Source organism: Polypterus senegalus, chromosome 4, assembly GCF_016835505.1.
Source record: "Polypterus senegalus isolate Bchr_013 chromosome 4, ASM1683550v1, whole genome shotgun sequence".
Lineage (NCBI taxonomy): Eukaryota > Metazoa > Chordata > Cladistia > Polypteriformes > Polypteridae > Polypterus > Polypterus senegalus.
Window position 1 is genome coordinate 62,765,840 of NC_053157.1, and position 24,961 is coordinate 62,790,800.

At 37.4% G+C, this 24,961-nt stretch overlaps 1 protein-coding gene across 3 annotated transcripts in view; it reads right to left on the reverse strand.

Moving 5' to 3' along the window:
* Positions 1-24,961, reverse strand: part of pip5k1bb (phosphatidylinositol-4-phosphate 5-kinase, type I, beta b) — a 193,581-nt gene that overhangs the window by 66,805 nt on the left and 101,815 nt on the right. For all 3 annotated transcript variants that reach the window (XM_039750765.1, XM_039750764.1, XM_039750766.1), the window contains 2 exons: positions 10,026-10,156; positions 6,362-6,479 (listed from right to left, as the gene is read on the reverse strand). In XM_039750765.1, coding sequence (XP_039606699.1) covers positions 6,362-6,479; positions 10,026-10,156 — 249 coding nt within the window. The remainder of the gene's footprint in view (positions 1-6,361; positions 6,480-10,025; positions 10,157-24,961) is intronic.

Sequence of the window (24,961 nt, forward strand, 5' to 3'; positions counted from 1 at the left end):
AGGCAAGTAACACATACAATACACATAATCAGGCAACTTAAGGCAACTTTTAGATCCCAATTCATAAGTACCATAATAAATAAAATGTAAGATTACTTGAAATATGAATGGAGATAAAACATTTTTATTAAAGATTATGACTCCAAGACATTTACGATTTTATAACACTATCAAATGGATAGCTAGTGTCTTTTTGCCTCTCAAGTAAGAATTCAAACTGCTAAATACAAAAAGTTTTAGCCTCCAAGCCTGGCCCTTTTAAATCATGTTTTCACAATAACCTTCTATTTCACTCAGGATGTGGTAAAAATGTAACATCCTTTGTCCTGCCTTGCTGATCAGATACTGGTTTTCATTTTTTTTTTTGTCTGCCACATATAGTTTTTGTGACATAAAAAGTGTAAATAAGGATATTTTCAAAAAAGGTTTAAATTATCGCCAAGTCATATATATTGCTCTAGTACATACATCCCATGTCCTCAAATGTCATGGTAACTTACATTGCTGCCTTCACTTTACACAACAACATTGTTATAATAACATTGGGATGCAGTCATCCATGGCAATACGCATCACCTGAAACAACAGTACCATAACAGCAGAACATTTACAAATTTAATTAACATTTGGTAAGCAGCATCTTTCAAATCATGTAAAAACTGCCATTTCACAAAAAAACATTAATTGTTGGTGCCGAGGATTTAGAGATTTGGAATTCTACTTTCATTAAATGTAAGACAAAGTAAAAATACGTCGGAAGTCAAAATAAATTGCACAAACAGAGGGATACCCCTTGTTGCTGTGTATGTATTCCAGGTTCTGTGCAAAGTATTTTATTCAGACACAGAGTTTTTAAGATTTTCCACCTAAAATTGTAGGGTGCACTAAATGTGGGGCAAAGCAGGAGAACAGCGATTGGTAATGCTGTTTTGTTTTTTCTAGGTTTCTGTAGATTTCCTCCCACATACTAGAGATAGGCATATTAAGTCGACTTGTGCTTTATGATTAAATGATATGAAATGAACCACCATCCCGTCTGGGAAAACTTCTTCCTGTATCCAGTGCTCTGGCACCAATCCTATAATGATATAACCATGTTTTAGAAAAAAACTGATGTAAATTATGTGACAATATAAAAAATATACAGTATTTACAACATTCTCAATTATCAAATTTGTTCAAGGAACAAAAACACTGCATATTTTTCAAAGAAACAAAAAATGGTACAATGCCTGGGATCTTTAGGTAAATCAGAATGACTTCAAAAAGTTCAGAATAAATTACAGTAATATAATAACTATAATGTCTTCTAAATGTTCTGAAAAGAACTAATAACTAAATACATTTATTTTCCTTTCTGGTATTCCATGGTCTATCTTAATCAGAAGAGTCTTTCCTAAGATGAGTGTGGCCATTCTTTAAAGCTTTTAACAATTATGTGACAATACTCTTGGGAACTTGAAACACTGAATATTTTTCAGTCCCCCTCAAAACCTATGCTTCTTTTAGAGAGTTGCATTGATAACTCCTTGACCTTTATTGCAATGTGTCTTGTCTCACATAAACTGTCAACTGAACCTAACAGAGGTGAGTGTTTCATGTCTTAAGCAACATTAGCCAAATTACTTAGCAACAGGTAAATGATATTTAAAATCTACAGAGGTCTCATTTGAAAAGTGGCTGTGCCCGAACTCAGTTAAAGGTACAGAAAGGTGGCACCCAGTTTCATAGACAGATATTCTAAGTTTGGAACATAAAGTTCAAAAATGTATAGTAACAGAGTGAATACTTTTTAAAGGCACTGTACTGTAAACAACTGTATTCAACTAAATGTTTAATTCAAACTGTATATATTAAATAAGATATAATGGGATGGAGTTTTGTTCCAAGTTTAATACAAGTGTCACATTTGGAAGTGGAAAAATTGGATAGTAATACCATAGTGTAACCATACAGAGTTTTTATGTGAATTATATGTAAATGAATGCTTCATAATAGGGAATAAATACACTTTTCATGCATTAATCTTTTGATCTGCACACCATTAATATACAGTAAAAGGCAATTTGTTTTCTCAGCTAATAGCAATATATTTTGTCTTTTTTATGTATTCCACAAAAATTAGGCGCCAGGACATTATGAAGTAAAGCTGGCCTCGGGTGTAGCATCACTCTTGAAACAAGTCAATTCTCTAACTATGTTACTCTGTCCCTCGTGTCAAGATGCCATCTGTAGCAAAGGTATCCCATTCTTTACAAATGCACAATGACAGCCTACTGAAACCATTATGCTCTGGACTTGGCTGGAAAATCTAATTTCAGATCTCCTGTTCATGATTTTGATGTACAGAATTATCAAGGCAAGTCCTGGAAAGTTTGAGAAACCAAGGGTTGCTTTTCTGCTAATCAGAGGAGTTGTGTGCTGGTTATGGATTGTAAATGACAAACACTATCCTTGAACACAAGAATGTTCACAAGTTTATCTAGTACTAAAGTATCTTGGCTCAGATGTCAGCAACGTCTTTGTAGTTTTTCAATCTAATCTGAGACCTTTGTTTTGTACAATCGGGTAAACAGAAGTGCTGGGATTTTAGCTGATCACCACTTGATAGGCACATGGTTCAGATAAATAAGAGTGCCTGCTGAACAGATATGGAATACCCAAATGTATAATGAGGAAATGCTGACAAGGATTAACAGATACTGTACTACTGTTTGGGATGAGTTTAGCTCTTATGGCTAGGAGACAGTAGTTTCCATTAGTCTAAATAGACTGTTCAAGATTTGAATTTTGCTGGTGTGTGTTTTAATGGGAATGCTATGACCTGTTAATGAATACCAGCAATAAGTGAAGCCATCCAATGACTTTCATACCATCTGAAGAGAATGTTAAATATCACAGCAATAGTGTAGACACACTGACGGCAAACGGACACATCATTTAGAGCTGAAAAGAGCATATTGCTTAGTGGACACATTCATGTCAGAGGAACCAGTGCTAGGATCTTAGATTGAGGCAGGGTCGTGTCTGAAGGTGCAGCAGTGATTAAAGGCAAGATCTGACTGGCAATACTGAAAGAACAGGATTTTGTGGGGCTGTTCAGACTAAAACATCTCTTCAGCATTACATGAAAGATACGGACAATGCCTTGGGATTTTTTTTTTTTTTTTTTACAAACAAGAGAATGTGAAAGGGTGCACCTGTGCTAAAATTACAGAGTGATCACATTCTCATCAGACTCCCTTGGAAAGTTTATGCCACGGTACTAGAGCACACAATCCAACCAAAAGTTGATCCATAGGATCCTGGATTACATCCTTACAGCGGGTTAACAGCAGAGCAACTCTTTACCACTGCACAGATATTTAAGAGAACAGAATTTGCCAATCATTTATATATGTGCTTTTTAGATTCAGAAAATGCTTATTACCGCACCTATAGTTTCGGGACTGCTGTTGCTTGCCGTTTGGTACCTGTATTTGTGCAGAAACAGTGTTGCATTCACATACTTGTCATTAAATTGAGTATGTTGAATGTTTGTGCTGGACTATGTTGATGGTGCATCTTGTTTCCATTCTTGTTCATGATTTTGATGAACAGGATATCAAAGCTCAGACAAGGTTTGGAGGGTGCACAGTTTGGAAAATTTAGGTTACATCCACACTACTGCATTTTTAAATGAAAACAATCCTTGACCACACTAGCTTTTTCACATTGTTTAAGAAAGAATCTCTGCCCACAATAAAATGACTTAAAACGCATAGGATTTTGCCATTTGCCTACACTGGGCATGTGTGCATTAGTGGTGTCCAGGAGAAGAAGTGTCCTCCATGCTAGATATTCATTTGCAGCTTGAATTTACACACAGAGAACGGCAATGGTGAATATGAAAAACAAGAAATAGTCTGGACTGATAATGAGGTGGAATTGTCATCAATGGTAATGCACAAGTATAAGGCAAGCAAGGCAGCTGAGAAACCTTAACACAAACCAATCAAAGCATGATTAGAGTCTGCATTTTCAAATATCTCTGTTCCCATTCATCTACAATGCAACATACATAAAAGCACATGACTCAGGACAGAGTTTTCAAAAGTCTTCATTGATAGAGTAGATGAAAGACAAAAACAGAGATTAATGTCTGAGTTTTTAAATGAAAACATAGTAGTATGAATGTAACCTAAGGGTTGCAATTTTGTTATCTGCAGATAATGCTGTGATCTTGGCCTCAACAGACTGTTATTTACAGTCAGTACGTATCTGCATCCTCACCTATGGTCATGAGCTCTGTGTGGTGACTGAAGGAATGAAGTTGCAAGTACAATTAGTTAAATTAAAAATCTTGGGCAAGCTTTCTTGGCTCACTCTCCACAATCATGTGAGGAGCTTTGTAATAAAGGAGGACTTTGGAGTCGCACCACTGCATCCCCAAATCAAGAAGAGAAAACTAAGGTGGTTTTGACATGTAGCTACTATGCCACCTGGCTCCTCCCTCAGATGATATACATGTATATATATATGTATGACATACAGGGAGAGGACCTGGGACATATCCAGTATATGCCAGAGGTGTTTCATATCTCTGCTGGACTGGGAGCATCTGCATCAACATCTCACAAGGGAGCGAAGCGAGTGTATAAAACAAAATACTCAGCAGACAATGTTTTGAGCATTATCACTGACTCAGACTCTGATTTTTCAGAACATGATTTTGTTGAGAGTGATCAGGAGATCAAGCAAGAGAGTGAGGAACTGGCATCAGCTGATCGGACATCACCCGATGCCGCCCCAGCTGATCGCCTGCTAGCTGAACGCATTCGCATGGCCGATGCACCTACAGCAAGGTTCGTGTGGCAGGAATACCCAGACATTGATCTGTGGGAACCAAACTGGCTACCGGACTTCACACTGTTCTTTCCTGATGCTGCCTTTCAGCTACTGTCAGACGAGACAATCAGGTACGCAAAGCAATTTTTTGAATCGCAGGCTGCGCTTGCACCGCATTATCGTTTTTCAAAGTGGAAACCCACAACAAAAGACGAGATAACGGGCTTTGTGGCATTACAAATAGAGATGGGACTAGATTGGCGATATAACTTCAGGGAGCATTGGTCCAAATGTGCTTTGTCCCCTGGTGGCTTTGGACAGGTTATGCCATCAAAAATAGCAGTGCCAGATAGGCTGACTGAGCGCCACTTTCCTGTAACATATGAGGACAAAAAATACAAACCTGACTGTGTTGTGTGCAGCAACAGACAATTGAAAAGGAGGCACCAGTGCAACACATATTGTAAGCAGCGTAATGTGGCAATGCACGCAATTGGCTACTTTGAGCAATATCATACTTTGCTGGACTTTGCTGTGTAACATGTATGTGATATGTATGTGAAATCATATAGTATGCAGGCTCATACAACATGCAAGACAGTAAAAAATAAAAGTGAGCTTTTGGAAAAATATTCAGTCCTGGGAGAAAAGAAACAAAAAAAAAAAAATATCCCTAAAAGAGTTAGGACTCAAGGCATTACACTTACATCAGATATTTCGATCATTGTATAATGCCCAAAACATCACATGTCCAAACCTGTCAATAGTGCTTTCATATGTTATATTGTACTGTGTAAAATTCTTTTGATGTGATCCAACTTAAAAGGAGCTATATTTAAATAGGTTATCAAACATAGTTAAGTGTTAAAACAGGGACTCAATAGCTGTAATGCATCTAATAATGCATAATGAAATTCTGTCTTGATTGTTAATGCAACAGTTAACTCTATGCAATATGAGTTTAATGAGAACATGTCCGGTGGGTAATTAAAAAGTAATTTTAATATGCTGTATTAATGCATCTATATTTTTTACTAACAACTAGACTACAATTTCAAATAATTAAGTGTCAGTCTAATTCTCTATACTAATTATATAAAAATCTCATTGGAATTTCAAAGGAACTAGTTTATACAGTCTTTCAGTAAGTGACCTATAAATTATAACAAAGAATCAGAGACAACGCAAGCAATTAAATAGAGAAAACGATCTTTAAGTGAATACATATTTAAGATAATGACTAATAAGTAATGTATACCAACACTGGTTTTCTTGCTATTTAAGAAAAAAATGATTTTGAAAACACAATAAACTCTAAAAGTCACCAGCTTTAAAATAATTTTGATATAATTATATATGTGGATGTTAACATTCACATTAAAAGAATAAATGGGCTGTTGAGCATTTCTAGGAAATATATTTTATCTTTATGCTCAGATGACCAACATATGTCATGCTATAAAATCAAAAGGCTTTTTTAAGCTGTCCTTAATGCATTACATAATATAAAATTTGGTTGTAGATAGCAGCTTACCAAGTAATCATCTGGCTTGATCCCAAAGAGTTCTCTGAAGTAGCGAAAAGCCAAGGGAGCATAGGTTTTGAACCTGAAATCTGGGTAGTGGTGGGCCGGAGTCAGATTACTACCTTCACTGTTTAATACAAAAAGATACACAATGCTTTAGTACAGTATTGAAATGCTGATAACACACTTAATCAATGCAGTAGTACCATGAAAAGCTTTTTAGGGGAAAAACACATACAACCACACAACGAAACTGCATAAATATATACATACAAGATATACTGTACTTAAAATCGCCAAATTCTACATGTTTATATAATCAGATTAAATTATGTATTTATGGTGTACAAGCTCATCCCTCAAATAAATGATATTTTTCAGTGTAGCTGCCTTGTGTGTAAAACATCCAGAAGTGCTACTGCAGGTAAGTAACAGGTCAATGTAAATAATACAACACTGCATAAATTACAATTTTTTTTAAAAGGCACAACTTGATCTCTACAGATCTACTTCTAAATGTATAAATTATGATGGACATTGTTAGTTGCTTTAAATTTAAAGTTCTGCTCTACAGTAAAAAATGCACAGTAAACTCATTTGGAAGTCACAAATGGACACATTTACATTTTCATGAATAAAATAATAAACAAGCTTGTCAAAGAAACAATTTGGTGTGCCATACAGGTCTGAAATCTCATCCTTGTGGTGCTTAATTATTTTCATCATTTTCAATTTTTTCATTCTCAAAAAGATTACAATATGCAAGCTTTCGAGGCAACTCAGGCCCCTTCTTCAGGCAAGAAGAAGGGGCCTGAGTTGCCTTGAAAGCTTGCATATTGTAATCTTTTTAGTTAGCCAATAAAAGGTGTCATTTTGCTTGGTTTTTCTCTACATTCATAATGGCTAACACAGTACAACACCCTAGTAATTCATTCCCAAAATAAAGATAATATGACACCCTTGGATTGTGTGAATCTTTATTATTAAGATAGCAGAGGGATGCAAAGGTGACAAGATGTGAGATGTACTGAGTGACCCTTTCCAGAGTTTGTTAGCGTAGCAGAAAACAAGGATGGCCACCACAGGAAGCAAATAATAGAAATACAGACACACCCAGTTTCGTTGTTACACTGTGCAAAAAAGCTGTTGTACAAACTTGATCATATGAGTGAATTGTAAATGAAACACACTACAAGGACTCAATTCAGCCTTTCATTACCCTGAATTAAAACAACTATTACAATACGAATAGATGAATCTGACATAGCCTACAGAAAAATTCTAAATATTAAATAAGTAACTAAAGATGTGAATTACATTTTTTGCAGTGTTTTTAAAACATATGCTGCTATATGACAGTAAGCTGTAACCCTGTTTAAGTGGATAATATATTTCTGGTCTTAGATTAAATATTTTTGGAGAATAAGACAGTTTAAAGGGAATTAAATATGTACAAAAAGAATTTTACTCTGAGGCTTTCCAAGTCCTAAAATGACTTGTTTCTACATATTATTTGCAGTTTTTACCAAATATTCATAAAGGAACTTCCTTTTTGCCTTTAATGTATTTTATTTTTCTAGATTATATATTAAATCTGGGCGGCACAGTGGCTCTGTGGGTAGCGGCGCTGCTTCAGAGTAAGAAGACCCAGGTTCGCTTCCCGGGTCCTCCCTGCATGGAGTTTGCATGTTCTCCCCGTGTCTGTGTGGGTTTCCTCCCACAGTCCAAAGACATGCAGGTTAGGTGCATTGGCGATTCAAAATTGTCCCTAGTGTGGGGGTGTGTGTGTGCCCTGCCCGGGGTTTGTTGCACCCTGTGTTGGCTCCAGGAGAACCCCGTGAACCTGTAATTAGGATATAGATATGGATGGATCTATTAAATCCCACAAAAGTAACATTTGGCTCCCAAACTCCTAACAAGTACTCACACTGGGGTTTCTAAATGGCTGTTGAAACAAATGTATTTGATATCAGGTTATGAGTATGGATCAGCAACAAAATTTCTCTTCTTCTGTAAGTACCTGCAAGGCTAGCTTAGGGAATATAAATACTGCAACACATTCATAGCCAGATATATTTTTTCCAAGAAACTAACACAAGTAAAATTCAACAAAAATAAGTCGTCTCTCTGTTACAGAAACTGATTGTACAGCTGCAAATAAAAAAAATCTCATTATAACTATTTTAAACAGACTACATTGTGTAAAGGGCATAGTAGTGTCACAATAGTTAGTACAGTATTGCTGCCTCAAAGATCCAGCATCCTGAATTTAAGTCTACATTCTTACGGTGCCTCCATGGATTTTCCAATTCTGCATCCTCCTCGACATGCATTTCAGGTTAACTTGCAATTCTCATGTGCCTTTGTTACACTGCAGGTATCACTGTGTATTAGTGGGTCTTGGTATGGACTGGTGGTCCACCCAGTGCTGGATCCTTCCTGAAATAACTAGGATAGACACTAACTCCAACAACCCTAAACAGGATTTAAAGGGTTTGAGAATGCTGTTATGTTATGTAGTAGTATAATATACAGCACATCCTTTTATGTAGCAGATACGGTTGTAAGAATTCTAATCATGTTACTGTAAGCATTTAAGAAGGATGAAAGGCACACTTTATGGGTTGCGCCACAGTGATGATAAATATTTATACTACAGTACTTTAAAATCAGTAGAGATGCAAACTATGGGAATGCTTGCAAAATGTTCATCTATAAACATGCTTATTTTATAATACAGTACTCCAATGTTTTGATATATTTAAAGTAAACAGCCTTATGATCAAACAGCATTTAAAAGACCATCTAATTCACCAACACCACACCTCCAATCCAAAACTTAAAACCTAACCCTAATTCCTTCCCTCACAAAGTAGTAGATCCTACACAAACATTTTAAACTGCACGACCAAATACTTTAGCAAACTGACATTCTTAGTTTTGAGACAGAACATTTTCTCTGAAACGGAGGTTTCATAAATCGGTATATTATTAATCTATTGCCCTTGCTGAAAAAGGAATTATAGACTTTAAAGATCTTTCATTCAATGTGTGCTTACATTTGTGATCCTAAGCACATTACATAATGTGCATTTGCTGAAGCCTCAATATTTTTTAACTAGTAAAAGGCTGTGATACAATCGTCACCATAAAAGATGCAATAAACAAAGTAAGTACAACAAGTGGCTATGTGTTCCTGAATTTACACATATATACATTATCCAAATAACTGTAAATAGATAAACCCATGATTCAAAGGAATGTTTATTACCACTTATACTAACCACACAAGTAACCAGAAATATTTACAAATAAATCTATCCATACATTTTATGAATCAGCTGTATCCAAAAGAGTGTCACAAAGAGACTGAGCCTAAATCAGTAGAACAGCATACCAAGACTGGGACGAACAATGGATGGGATGTCTGTTATAACAACAACTTCTGACACTAGGTGAGTTCAGAGTTTAACCTACTAGTATGTTTAGAATTATGTGAGAAAACCATGATTCTCAAAGCAAACCAGTATAACAAAATGAAAGTTGTAATAAATAATCCTTGTTCATTTTCCACACTTAAAATTATTAAAATAAAAACAAAGATAAAGTCTGTACAGACACATTCAAAGGTATTATTATCAAAACAAAATGACGTATAACTGCAAATACATACCTTGGAAGAAATACACTTTCCACCACATAAAAATCTTGCATGAGAACATCCCTCTCTGGCTTAGAAGTAAGATTTCCAACTGCATATCCAATTCCCAGCTGAATTGCACCCTTCAATGCTGAAGATGTTGTCTGAAAAACAGATGTCAGTCAGTTGTTGTTCCTACCCTTAAATATTGGATGACAGTGATTTTGGGTGGGTTGCCTCTTCTTACATATTCTGTAATTGTGAAATATAAACAAATATAATAAAGTTTAAAAAAAAACACATTAACACACAATTGAAGGGGTAGCCTTTCCACTCATGTATAAAGCCTTACTTGAAAACATTCAGAGTGTTACGAATAAAACATACCTATATGTGTGAGTGTGTTATTAAGCAACAATGAAAAATTCGCAACATGCTGTTTGCATCTTACTACAATGAATGCGTGGGTATAATAATCCTAAAAAATTATTTTTCGTACTAACATAAAGAAAGTGCATAGATGCCAAAGCACCATCTCCCATCAATAAGATCATGGTATCTTGGTTGGGGGGGGGCTTCTTTATATCAGTTCTTTAGGGATTTTCATTCCAGGTAACGTCATGAGAAGAAGGTAAATTTTGAAGTTGAATAATCCTTTGGTTAAATCATTGCACAGAGAAAGACATCTTTTTCCACAAAAAGATTCTATAAAGAATTTCTCATAGATAGAAAATAGTGTGAACAGTAAAAAGTCAAAACATTTATATCAGTATCCCATAATTAATTAAGGCATATCTTTCTGCAAGTTTGGACCAATAGAAATGTATGGCAATATTATGCAGTACTTTGGCCAAAGCGCAATTTCATCAAAGACCATAGGTTACATACAAGATTTTCTTATTCACTAATTTGAATAACAATTTCATTGTCTCGCTGGAATATAGCTTTTGTCTAAGATAATGTCTTTTTGGCTCATCATGGGTTGTGTTTAGCCACGATGAATTTCTAAAAATTTGTTTTTCCCCATTTACTGTATTTACACCAGGCAATTTGACTAGTTTAAAAATTACATGAACAGCTGGTAGTGTATTAAACATATTACATCTATAATATAAAATATTATGTTTGTCTGTTAGTGAAGCAGTGAGGGGACACTGGCGCACGCATGCTGTTGCCACTCCTCCCTGTTAACAATACTTTTCGCAAAATTCACCTTAATCCTGCTCTCTTATGCTTGTTTTCTTTTCTTTATTGTACGTATAGTTTGTGGATGCAGCTGACTCGAATTGTATGGATTTGGTTTAATTTTTACAGATTTTATGGACTTTACTTTGACTGAGAACAACTGTATCTGTGGATCACGGGATGAGACCTACGAACATTTCTTTGTACCTGGCTATTTAAGCGCCTGGGATGTTTGTCTCCTTGATTATATTTGCTATGCTGGTCTGCTCCCGATTCATTTTATTGTGCTTTATGACTAAGAACTGATCTGATGTTCAAACCCACCTGGCTTGTGGCTCTGGATGTGATCACGCTTGTAATACCCAGCATTACTTGTTTATGGCTATATGTTGGAACCTCCAAATCCTGCTTATGAGTTCTGCTGCTTTGCTATCACCGCTCATCTATGCTACTGCACCCACCTGTCCCACCGGCTCTGCTGTGCTGTGCTGCTTCTCCACTGCTATCAGATAAGTATTGCTCAGTATCATGCTAAAATACTCTCAGGACAAACTCCTTCATATTAAACAGTTTGTCCAGAGCAAATGGTCTGACTTGAATATCCTAAAAGACATTTATCTTATCCTAAAAGATATTTTGCAGCGCCTGAAATACGTACATTGCGGGTGAGGTCGCCGCCACCACCGGGCTGCAAATGAAAAGACCACTGGCGGCATTTGCTCAGGAATACACCGTCCTACTCATGGCCCTGCAAATAGAAGTGTCAGTGTGCCAAATTTACAGTATGTGAAAATAAACTCTGGTCACAGCTCTGTGCAAAAAGAAGCCTCATTAACTAATATTGCATTGTTTAATTCGAGAGCTCTTAATGGCAAAGCATTGGTGCTGTCAGAATTTATCACTGACACCAAACTTGATATCTTGTGTTTAACTGAGACTTGGCAAAAACCAAATGAATTTACGTCTCTCACAGAGGCGACATCTCCTGGCTACACTTTCCTCACAGAGCCTCGTAGCTCAAGACAAGGCGGTGAACTGGCAGTAATTGTCAGAGTGGATTTACACATCAAAAGAATACCAATTGATTGTCCATTGTCTTTCAAGTGTCTGGCTCTTAAACTAATAATGGAATCAGGTCCTGTCTCACTCATTGTTCTTTATCGTCCTCCAAAATACAATGCATCCTTCTTATCTAATTTGACTGAACTATTAACCCACTTAAGTTCCTTTTCCCAAAGAGTGATCCTTCTTGGTGATTTCAACATCCATATTGACATCCCCACATCTAACTGAGAAATGAATTCCTATCCTTACTGGAATGTTTTGACTTGACACAACATGTTGATTTTCCCACCCACTCTGGTGGTCAAATATTGGATCGGACCTGTACTTCTGGACTATCTGTTGCCAACATTTACAGTACTGATTTGGGGCTCTCTGACCATAAAGCGGTACTTTTCACTGTCTCATTATCTCTCCTGCCTTGCGCCCTGTGTTGGCTGGGATTGGCTCCAGCAGACCCCTGTGTACCTGTAGTTAGGATATAGCGGGTTGGATAATGGATGGATGATCTCTCCCTCCTCTTACCTGTAAACAACAAATTTCTTACAGAAACTTTAAAAATATCTGCCCCTCTGTTCTTTCTGGATCCATTTCGGATCTTTTACTGTCTTCACCCATTTCATCAACACTAGATAGTCTTGTTGACCACTATAACTCAGCCCTACATTCAGCATTAGATAAAACAACTCCTTTAAAACATAAGGAGGTTTCCTTTAAGAGTTCAGCTCCTTGGTATAACTCAGAATTGCGATTTATGAAAGCAGCTGGCCGATGCCTTGAGAGAATGTCACGCAAGTCTGGTCTCATCATGCACATCCAGGATTTCTCCGACTACCAAACAGCTTACAGAGAAGCACTAACTGCTGCCAAGAACACCCATTATGGCAAAATAACAGAAAGTGGCCATGGCAACCCAAAGGTTTTGTTCTCTGTAGTTAATAAACTACTTGAACCCGCATCTGGCCCAACTACTGAAGTCTGTGAGAAATTCCTCCACTTTGTCTGTAACAAAATTAAAGATCTAAATAATTCAACTAACATAAATACATCATCTGTTTATATCTTTCCCTGTTTTCCCACTCCATCCAGTTCCTTCTCTAAGTTCTCACCAGTCACATCTGCTTTTGTTAATGACCTGCTTTGTAAGATGGGGCCCACTACTTGTGTACTGGACCCCATCCCCAGCACACTACTTAAATCCTGCCTTCATGCCATAATCCAGACTGTTACAACAATAATAAACTCATCCCTTGACACTGGCTCTGTGCAGCTCACTTTTAAAATCGCTTCTGTAACCCCAAAGTTAAAAAAGTCTGGTCTTGATGCTGACAATCTTAACAATTTCGCCTATTTCCCACTTACCTTTCTGTCAAAAGTTCTTGAGCGTGTTGTAGCTTCCCAACTCACCAATTACTTAACTCTAATAATTTGATGGAACCCTTTCAGTCGGGTTTCAGGGCGCAGCACAGCTGTGAAACTGCTCTGCTATGGGTAACCGTTGATTTGCTTATGGCAGCAGACTCTGGACAAACCAGCATATTAATTCTGTTAGACCTCAGTGCAGCATTTGACACTGTCAGACATGACATTCTACTGTCCAGAATGGAGAACATGCTGGGTATCTCTGGCACTGCCCTCCAGTGGTTCAAGTCCTATCTGACTGATAGGCAAGAGTTTGTTAGTCTTGGCAACAGCAGATCCAGCTCAGCCAGTCACACAAGGAGTTCCTCAGGGCTCTGTCCTCGGCCTCTTCTTTCTGTATTTATATGCTTCCCTTGGCCATATTATTTGTAGCTTGGACTGGGTTATCATTTTATGCAGATGATACTCAACTCTATTTCAATGTTAAAAGTGGAACTTCATCAGAGCTTTCTCAGCTCACAACTGCCTCAGTGAAATTAAAACCTGGATGGAGCAGAACTCTTTAAAATTAAATTGCAACAAAACTGAACTCCTGCAAATTGGGATTAAATGCAACTTAATAAAATGAGCTCCTTCCCAGTCATCTTGGCGGTGATCTCATCAGACCTGCCTCTACTGCAAAGAATCTTGGTGTCATTTTTGATTCCTCCCATTCTTATTCCAGCCACATAAATCACATTAAGAAACTTTCTTACTTTCACCTCCTTAACATATCCGTGTTCCTCCTTCCTCTCCTTTTCTAATGCTGAGAAACTTGTCCATGCTTTTATCACATCCTGCATCATTATTGTAATTCCTACTGGCAGGTGCCCTTCTAATCTTATATCACAGCTCCAGCTTATTCAAAACTCGGCTGCAAGAGTCCTTACTGAACCAGCAGCAGCAAGCACATCACACCCATCCTGCTCCTTCACTGGCTCCCTGTGTCTTACAGAATCAAATATGAAATCCTACTAATAATCTACAAAGCCTTAAATAACCTGCGCCAAACTACATCAGTGACCTTCTCCATCACTATGTGCCTGTCTGCACACTAAGGTCCTCTGATTCTGGCAATCTTGTGCCCCACACTAATCTACACTCCGTGGATGACAGGGCCTTCAGCTGTATAGCGCCCAGACTCTGGAATGACCTACAGAAATTAATCAGATCAGCTGACTCCATGAATTCTTTTAAAAAACAACTCAAAACTCACCTGTTCAGGAAGGCTTTCAGCTCTGCCTGACTTTATTACCCTTCTTTCAGTTTACCTCTACGTCAAGATGCTCATGTAACGTGTGTGTGTGCTAGATCATCAATTATGTTGTCTATTAGGCTTTTCTCTAAATTTACTATCTTACTCTTATTTATTTATTTGGTTTAGTACAATGCTATATACTGTATAACCTGCCATTCTTTCTTAAACTCTGTGAAGTGCCTTGAGCATGGGAAAGGTGCTATATAAATAAATTTTATTATTATTATTATTAATACTAAAGGCTCAAATGCTGCATCAGTAAACTAGAATAACACTACACAATTTGGGTATGAGCTCACTGGCTTTGTAGCATTTTATATAGATAAGAAAGTTGAGAGAGATGACAATGGTGTTCAGGCAACCATGCATAAAATAAGTTTATATGAAGCGATATCTGCTGGAATAGAGGTACATCATCATAATTATTTTACTGAACCCTAATGTAAGTAACAGCGTCAATATACAATGTAGTAACCATATCAAGAAAGCAAGTTTAGATGGAGAAGTCAGAGTAAAGGGAGATTTATATCACTTGAATATAATCTAGAAAAATTCCAGAAATAGTGGAGCACTGCACATGGCAAATGAGTCAATGTTACATTAATACCTATAGAGTTGAAGTGATGCATAAAACTACTGTAAGGTTTCTGAACTATTTAAGGACCCCCACAATGGGACGGCTCACTGAAGTGTGCCTGCCATGTCTGTGGAGGACTGCTTGTCTGTTGCCAAGGCAACCACAGGTTTGCAGCACAGCACCGCGGAAACAACTACAAGCCCACCGAGATTGCGCTATACATGCCTGTCGCCAATGGGTGATGCAAGGGACATTATAAATGCAGGGAACAGTATAATTTGGCCACTGACCTGGCCACGATTATTTTGCTGTGTCTGTTTATAGGAGAGTAGTATCTTCTGCTGCAATAAATAACCCTGCTGTTCCTGTTTCAAGTTGAATAAAGTTGGTTTTGCTAAAGTACTGAGACTCAGCCTCATGTTCTGGGGTGCAAGACAGTGACTCACATGTCATAATACATTTACAGTAAATACTATTTTTCATATACAGTAGAAGCTCTGGTCATCAACGTTTCCGAGCATGTATAAATCAGGTTACGATCAAAAAGTTTGCCAAAATTTTGCATCTGTTCACGAACAAATGCTCTGGTTGCGAACAAAAACACTGACGGCCAGTTCCCTACGCATGTTTGTACGCGCCATTGATTTCCCATTCTCCGTTTCCCATTTTCTTTTGTTTGCATATACAGGGCCTAACAAAGCAGCTGATGTTGCAAAAGGAGTTACAGTTAACCAAGCAGAGGCCTCAAGTGCTGGAAGAGGTGCAAAAACTGTGGCTAGTGTGGTGGAACGAGATGCAACTTCCAGGGGATAACGTAAGCGAGGCGATCATATGCGAGAAATCCGCAAAGATTAATGGCGCTTTGCTGAAAAAAAATCCTTCTTCGAGTGCGAAGGTGAGGAATTTAAAGCCAGTACAGCATGGTTAGAGAAGTGTCGCAAGAGAAGTGGCATTGAATTTTTTTTTCCCTGTGCTTAAAACTCATAAAAAAAGTGTTTACAGCAAGTGGTTCATAAGGGTCTAGTGCAAACTCTTACAATGTTAGTTTTCTCTGTTGTTCATGGTTTTCTCAGTGTCATTCAATGTTTTTACATTTAGTTTACTATTACACTGTACATTCTATGGTATAATTAACTACTGTATTTTTGTGCTTAAAAAATATATATATTTACATAAGTTTGTATGGTCGAGAATGGATTAATTGTATTTACATACAATCTTATGGGGAAATTACGTTCAGGTCACGACCAGCATTTTGGAACGAATTACGGTCATGACATAGTGTTAACATAACACTGGTGACTTTATTGTGCAGAAGTTCATAGATGATTATGTTTTAACCGAGCATGTCAAAGGATGACGCCTGTATACTGAAATAATCAAGATAGAATTCACATTTTTGAGGTTATTGAATCATTAGGAACTGACGATCAGCAGTATTTTAACTGTGAATATACAGATAATTTAAAATAATTTAACTTCATTTATTCCTTCAAATTTTGAGCAGCTGAGACAAAGTCTAAGAGAAACGAACAGGTATGGGACCGTAAAAGAGCAGCCAGAAATAATTAAAAATATAACACATACTGTACAACCTAGTTTAACACAATATTTAGAAGTACAAATTTAAAACAACTAATTGGTGGATTAGTAAAGAATTAAGCATTAGCTGAATTAAAAAATCTATACTAATAAAAGGCAAAGCCCTCACTGACTCACTCACTAATTCGCCAACTTCCCGTGTAGATAGAAGGCTGAAATTTGGCAGGCTCATTCCTTACAGCTTACTTACAAAAGTTAAGCAGGTTTAATTTCGAAATTCTACACGTTACGGTCATAACGGTCGACAACGGCCGCCGTGTTGAACTTTCTTATTTATGGCCCCATCTTCACGAAATTTGGTAGGCGGCTTCCCTGTGGTAACCGAAACCGAAGTACGTACTTATTTCGATGGTATGACGCCACTGTTGGCCACCATATTGAACTTTCCAATGTCACTAATTCTCCAACTTCCCTTGTAGGTAAAAGGCTGAAATTTGGCAGGCTCATTCCTTACAGCTTACTTACAAAAGGTAAGCAGGTTTCATTTCGAAATTCTACGCGTAACGGTCATAACGGTCGACAACGTCCGCCATGTTGAACTTTCTTATTTATGGCCCCATCTTCACGAAATTTGGTAGGCAGCTTCCCTGCGCTAATCGAAACCAATGTATGTACTTATTTTGGTTGTATGATGCCACTGTAGGCTGCCATATTGAACTTTTCAACGGTCTTTGTTACTTATGGGCCCATCTTCAAGAAATTTGGTACGCGGGTTCCCAACGCTAACTGAATCCTACTTACGTACATATATACATCCATAGCCTGTAGCTCGTTCACCGTGTGAGGCGGCGTTGGGTCCCCCATCCCAACGCCTCCCACGTTGTTGGCTGCCTGCCTATTTAAGGCCGTCCATCGCTCCAGTCTCTACATTCCCTTCCTTGCTTCGCCACAGGATTCACGTCTCCCTGCTGATAACTACTTTTTACCTTTTTATTTAATCCACGGCTTCTCCGCTGTTTTATTGTTCATTTATTACGATTATATTTATTGTGTAGGTATTTTAGACTTACTTTACATTGTTCAGGTACCCATTTCCTTTAACATTCCAACCGTACCCCCATTAACATGTCTATCGAGGTGATCACCATCGATCAAAGAACTGTCACTTACCGAGTGGTTTCCATGCCCAGAGATGGCACCTACCTTTTCTATTCTCTTTGTTACATATTGCACAGCCATATCAGGCTCACTCTTGATATCCGGAGGAACATTGTGTCTTATGTATTGAATGACTGGGACAGGTTAAAGGTGTGGACTGATGACGGTACAGGAGATAATTATACTACACAGGAGCACTATAAGAGTGAAATGCTTAAGCCCTTCACCTATGGATCTGCATGTGAGTTGATGGCTGCTGCTGAATTGTTCGGATGTCACTTTCAAGTGTACCGAAATGGCCAAATATTTTACACCTTTCGACAACTGCCAATGCCTCTTAAACATCTTAGATTCACAGGTGACGATTTCAGTACTGGACACTTTGATGTTTATGAATGTTTAAACTCTCAAAAGCTGGATGTGAAGTTATCGATGAAACGGGTTGTATACTTACAATGCTTAAAAGATGCCAAATGTTTCTTCAACACAAGTCCTACAAATACTGTCGTAATTGAAACAAACCATGAAACTCAAACCGATTATGACAGCAGCAATACAAGCTGTGAGATTTGAAACAAGATTACTGTTCACATGGCCAACTGTACGTTGCATGCTCAAGAGTAAGCTCAGCGCACAGCTTGGTCATATTACAACCGGAGGGCCGAACTCACAATGTGGTATACAAAGAGATCCTTAACAAATAATTGTTGGTATATTTTCCCTCAGTTTAAAAAGGTTTAATTTTCTTCTTAATAAAAATTTTAAGGCAGTACTTTGCCGCTGCGAAGCGCGGGTATTTTGCTAGTACTAAATAAAAATGTTTCAGTATAACCTGTATGAAACTAATAACAGGTCAGGCCAGGTTGGGGAGCATGCACCAGCACAGTGCCACCTCCACCATATAACATAACAGCTTGGGATCCTGGCTTGGCAACCCCCCAGGCAAACACACAGTCCGGTCCCACCCTCTGGAAATGACCATCTATCTGCTACAGTCAGGTGTTATGTGAGCATCCCCTTTGGTTGGTCCATCTACTTGGGTTCACAAAAACAAGGATCCTGTGAGCCGGATCACCATCAGGGAAGCGCCACATGGCCGTAGAGTCTCATTCAAGGAGCATGAGCAACCCTCGTCTGACACAAAGTCAAACCAGCAGTACCTAAGGACCCTCCGAAGAGATATAGTACCAAAGGAGTCCAGTCTTCATCTGCAGTCACAGGATAGCACCCATGTCTCACAGCCATATAGCCAAACAGGAAGTTGTAATAACTCTAGAACTAATGTAGGCCTTATCGGCAAATGTTAGATAAATGAGTTAGAAATATAATTTTACAGAAGATTGTTTAAAGGCAAAATTCACCTCAAAGAAAATATTCAAAGAGGTCAAATGTATTATAGACAGAAAGAGACAAATAAAATATACAAAGCAGGAAATATCAAAATACTCTCAAATTATATTTTCAGTCCCCTCTCAAAGAAGGTATAAACCCCTTAGTAGTTGTAGAAAATATTAAATGTAACACTTAATTCTTTGGAGGTTACAGAGACAAAAGAATCATATGAATTGAAAAGGCCTAAATCAAATAAATCATCAAAAACAGATAATATTAATCCAAAGGGGTGCAAGGAAGTAAAGTGATTATATAAATAAACCTTGACATACATGTCATGTAAATTATTATATTCTGGGGAAATTCCTAAGAACTGGAAACTACCAAAATGTCATTCCATTATATACAAAATTTGATCAGGTTTAATTAGTCTAACTTGTATTTCTGGAAAATTAATGGAAGCAAATATTAAACTTGTACAAACTTATACAAGTGTGGTATTTTTGAAGCGATCATATTACAATGTTGACATATATGATTTTTTCCAAGAAATGTAAGTCAAAGGAACAATTATTTATAAATCTAAAAAAATAAATAAATAAAACTGCCTCCTTCAGTGTCTTAGAATGACTGTCCATGGGGCACCAGAGCAAACATGAAACAAAAACCTTTACACATATTAAATATGTTCACTTGAAAGTGACAAAGATTCTGAGTTTAGAAAACACGCCTTCTGCAGTTCTGAGGTGTGTTAACGTCAAAAAAATGAAGATGGAAGTTATGAACATTTATCACAGAGTCTTGGCAACATCTTTCCGGAAGCAAAAATGAATGTGCACTCATCCATTCACAGTGACTGGTGTGGGTGCTGTTTTCATGTATGTAACAGAGAGTATTACAGAAGCTTCATCACAAATTAGAATAATTTCAATAAACTTATGAAAAAATTGCATAGCCTCATTGTAGAATGCAAATCTATGGACTATGGGAAACAAATCAGACAACGCAGGGAAATCCCCACACAAATCCTGTAAAATGTGCAAACTAAACACATTCACTTGAAGCTTTGACGTGTCAACACTAAGTAATGTGCCACTGCAGCTAATAAGACCAATACACAAAGATCCTTTATTCTTTTAGCTTAATTGTGAGAAATGGAAAATTGTCTCCAGACCTTTATTATTAATGGTGGCTGGAAAATCATCCCCTACATTAAAATAAATTACTGCTTTATATACTGCTTTATAAACACTCCATATAGACTTTATAGCAACAGTACGCCCTAAACTCACAGTAACAAAGACACTTGTACATGATGGGCATTATTTTATATTTTCCACACGAGCCACCCAGTTCCAATTGTCCAGAGTCTCAGTGTAGTTTCAAGATTTAATGTTTCTTCGGTCAGGCTTTCCTGTTATGTCTCTCTCTTTCTCCTTTCATCTTCAATCTGCTGTAACTCCTCATTGGTATACTCCATCTTATACAAGTTAAGTTTTAGCAATGATGATACATTTTTCATTTTCTTCATAGTGTGACATTGATGGCGTAAAACGAGAATTTGTGTAAATTCTTTGACAAATTAAAAATTCACTTGAACTTCACTCTTGATTGTGAAAAATAAATTTAGATTTCAAAAATATCAAACTTTTCTTTTAAAGACCAGCCTCAGCAACAAATGTTAAGTATAGGTTTGCCAGCTTAAAGTTAACATTGGTTTAGACTGAGGAGAGTCTATTTCACTAATATGCAAGGACATTATGAGGATGAAACTAAAGAATTTTATTAAAAGCATTTTTAGGCTGAAATCAAACAAATCACCAGGACCAGAAAATATTTACCCTCGAGTTCTTAAGGAGGCTAGAGAGTACATATGTAAACTATTGACACATATTCTAGGAAGTCACTGTGTGCTGGGAAGATTCTGAAGGACTAGAAATTGGCAAATATTATCCCGTTATTAAAAAAGGGTGAATGGGCAGATCCAAGCAACTATAGGCCAGTAACAACCTGCGTTACAGGAAAAATAATGGAAGGAATTATTAAGGTTAAGATTAAGCAACACATGGCAAGTACAGGAGTTTTTCTGAACAGTCAGCATGGGTTCAGAAGAGGGAGGTCATGTTTTACTAACATGCTGGAATTCTATGAGGAAGCAACAAAAGGATATGATTAAATGGAGCATATATTATTTATCTTCACCGTCAGAAAGGATCTGATAAGGTGCCGCATGAAAGGTTTGGCATCAAACTAAAAGAAGTGGGAGTTCAGGGTGATGTTTTTAGATGGGTGCAGAATTGGCTCAGACACAGGAAGCAGAGGATGATGGTGCGATGAACCTTATCAGAATTGGCTAATGTTAAGAGTGGTCTTCCACAGGGGTCACTGCTAGGGCCATTGCTATTTTATATATATATATATATATATATATATATATATATATATATATATATATATATATATATATATATATATATATATATATATATATATATATATATATAGGATTTAGATAGGAATATAAGTAACAAGCTGGTTAAGTTTGCATATGATACCAAGATAGGTGGATTGGCAGATAATTTGGAATCTATTAAATCATTACAGAAGGACTTGGGCATCATACAGGCTTGGGCAAATTTGTGGCAGATGACATTTAATGTCAGTAAATGTAAAGTATTACACAAGGAAGTAAAAATGTTAAGTTTGAATACACAATGGGAGGTCTGAATATCGAGAGCACACCTTATGAGAAGGATTTAGGAGTCTATGCTATTAACTTACCAACAGTGTTTAGAAGCCATTAAGAAAGCAAACAGAATATTAGGTTATATAGCATGACGTGTGGAGTAAAAGTCCAAGGAGGTTATGCGCAAGGTTTATAACACACTGGTGAGGCCTCATCTGGAGTACTGTGTGCAGTTCTGGTCTCCGGGCTACATAAAGGACATAGCATGGCTAGAAAAGGTCTAGAGAAGAATGACTAGGCTGATTTCAGGGCTAATGGGGATGAATTATGAAGAAAGATTAAAAGAGCTGAGCCTTTTCAGTTTAAGCAAAAGAAGATTAAGAGGTGACATGACATGTTTAAAATTATGAAGAGAATTAGTACAGTGGATCGAGACTGTTATTTTTAAATTAACTCATCAAGAACACGGGACAGTGTTGGAAACTTAAGAGTAAATTTCACACAAACATTAGCAAGTTTTTCTTTACACAGAGAACCATAGACACTTAGAATAAGATACCAAGTAGCTTTGTAGACAGTAAGCCTTTAGGAACTTTCAAAACTAGACTTGATGTTTTTTTAGTAGAATTAAGTGGATAGGACTGGCGAGTTTGGCTGAATGGCCTGTTCTTATCTAGATTGTACTTATGTGTCATTATTTATCTTGAATTTTCATAAGGAACCCCACCATTAGAGGCTTGCAGTCAAACTAAAAACTAAAACAATTAATTACAGTGTGAAGAACTTTGTCAAAATTAGGTGATGTTAAATGTGGGTCCCTTAGGTGTTAGTGCTAGTCAGTTTTTTTTTTTTATTTAAAAATGATCTAGATCAGGGGCCACCAACATTTCTCCCCACCCCAAACCCCCCCCTTAGAGAGAGCTACTTTTAAGAAATGAAAATGGCCGAGAGCTACTCATGTGTTCTAACGTTTATTCTCATAGCTTATTTCAACCCAAACAAACTCAATAAGTTCAGGCAAATGTTCTGCCTGAACATTTTACATTAAAACATCACAAAAAGCATTTAGTTCACCTGCAAGTGCATTTTGTATGTCTGTATGTATTTTCTAGTGTATCTTACACTATTAAATTAAAACATAAATGCTGTCAAAACAAAACAATGCAATTATAAATATACAGATATTCCTTACTCATTTGTCATTTTGTTACATGTCACTGTTTCACTTCACAACAGTATTCACAGGTCCAGTTGCATGTGTGATGTGCTTTTTAGTTAGTGAGATGACTGGCACTGCATAGAGTCAACAAGAGAGGTGTATGGTGGAGTGTAGCCACTTAAGTTCACTCTTACGGAGTCATTTAAATGTTCGTCTGTCAGCCTTGTTCTGAACTTTGATTTCATGACGTTCATGTCAGAAAAGGCAGACTCATAGAGACATGTAGACCCAAACAAACATTTTCAGAGCTGCTTGGTGAAGATTCTTATAGTTATCTGGCTCTACAAAGCTCCAGAAATGCCGAGAATGCTGTTGAAACTGCACATTATTGTGAAAGTTTATAACCTCAATTTCTATTACTACAGCATCAACACAAAAATGTTCAGCCATCTGTCCTGAAATCTCACTTATGTCCACATCCATGAAAGGTTGGCCATAAATGTCACACAGGGCTCAAGTTTCTCAAAGTCACTGAACCTGTCCGCAAACTTCTGTCCAAACCACGACAACAGGTCACAATACTTGGAAACATTTAAAACGATGGCTGCACCTGTGTGACTTTCCAACATCTTTGAGACGGAGGGGAAGTGCTGAAACCTTTTGTTTTTCTACTTGCTGGATGTACAATGACAGTTTTGCACTGAATGCCTTAACAGCACTAATCATATCAGACATGTTTTTATCTTTCCCTTGTAACTGTAGGTTCAGGTGGTTAATTTTCTCAGTTACATCTGTCAGGAAACCAAGATCAAGTAGCCACTCTGCATCAGATAATAGTGTGGTATCTTCCTCCCTCGTTTCAATAAAAGCCTTGATTTAACCCAGCAAGGAAAGAAAGCACTTCAGTATCTTACACCGACTTAGCCATCTGACTTCAGTGTGGAGAAGGAGATCCCCATACTCTGCAGAGCATTCCTCCAGGAACAGCTTGAAGCTCCAGTGTTGCTTTGCCTTTGCTTGAATGGAGTTGATGATCTTAACAGGCGCCACAACATGGTAAAATTCCATAACTTTTGCACATATTGCCTTTTGGTGAATGATGCAATGATAGTTCAGAAACTTTGCAGTGCACAATAAATCCTGAGTGACAACATGTCATAGCAGGTGCTCCGTCAGTTGTCACAGACACCAGCTTTTTAACAGGGATCTTTATTTCTACAAAGTAGTTCTTCACTGCACTCTAAATATCAACTCCCCTGGTTATATTTTCCAATGGAAGTAAGGTCAAAAACTCTTCTTTGGTGGAAAAGTCACCAAATACCATCCGAATGGAAACAGCCAGCTGGGCTTTATCACTGGAGTTGACAGACTCATCACACTGAATTGAAAACCATTTGTACCTCTGCATATCCGATTCCAGCAGTTTTGCCACATCCACAGACAGCATAGACACTCTCCTTGCCAAAGTATTTGCACCAAGTTGTACATTGGCAATAGCAGACAACGTTTCAGCCACCGCGATCATAGCCTCCTTTACAGTCCTGCCATTGGTGAAGGGCTTTTTGTGCTTCGTTAAGATATGCACCACTTTAAACGAGGCCTCTGTTGC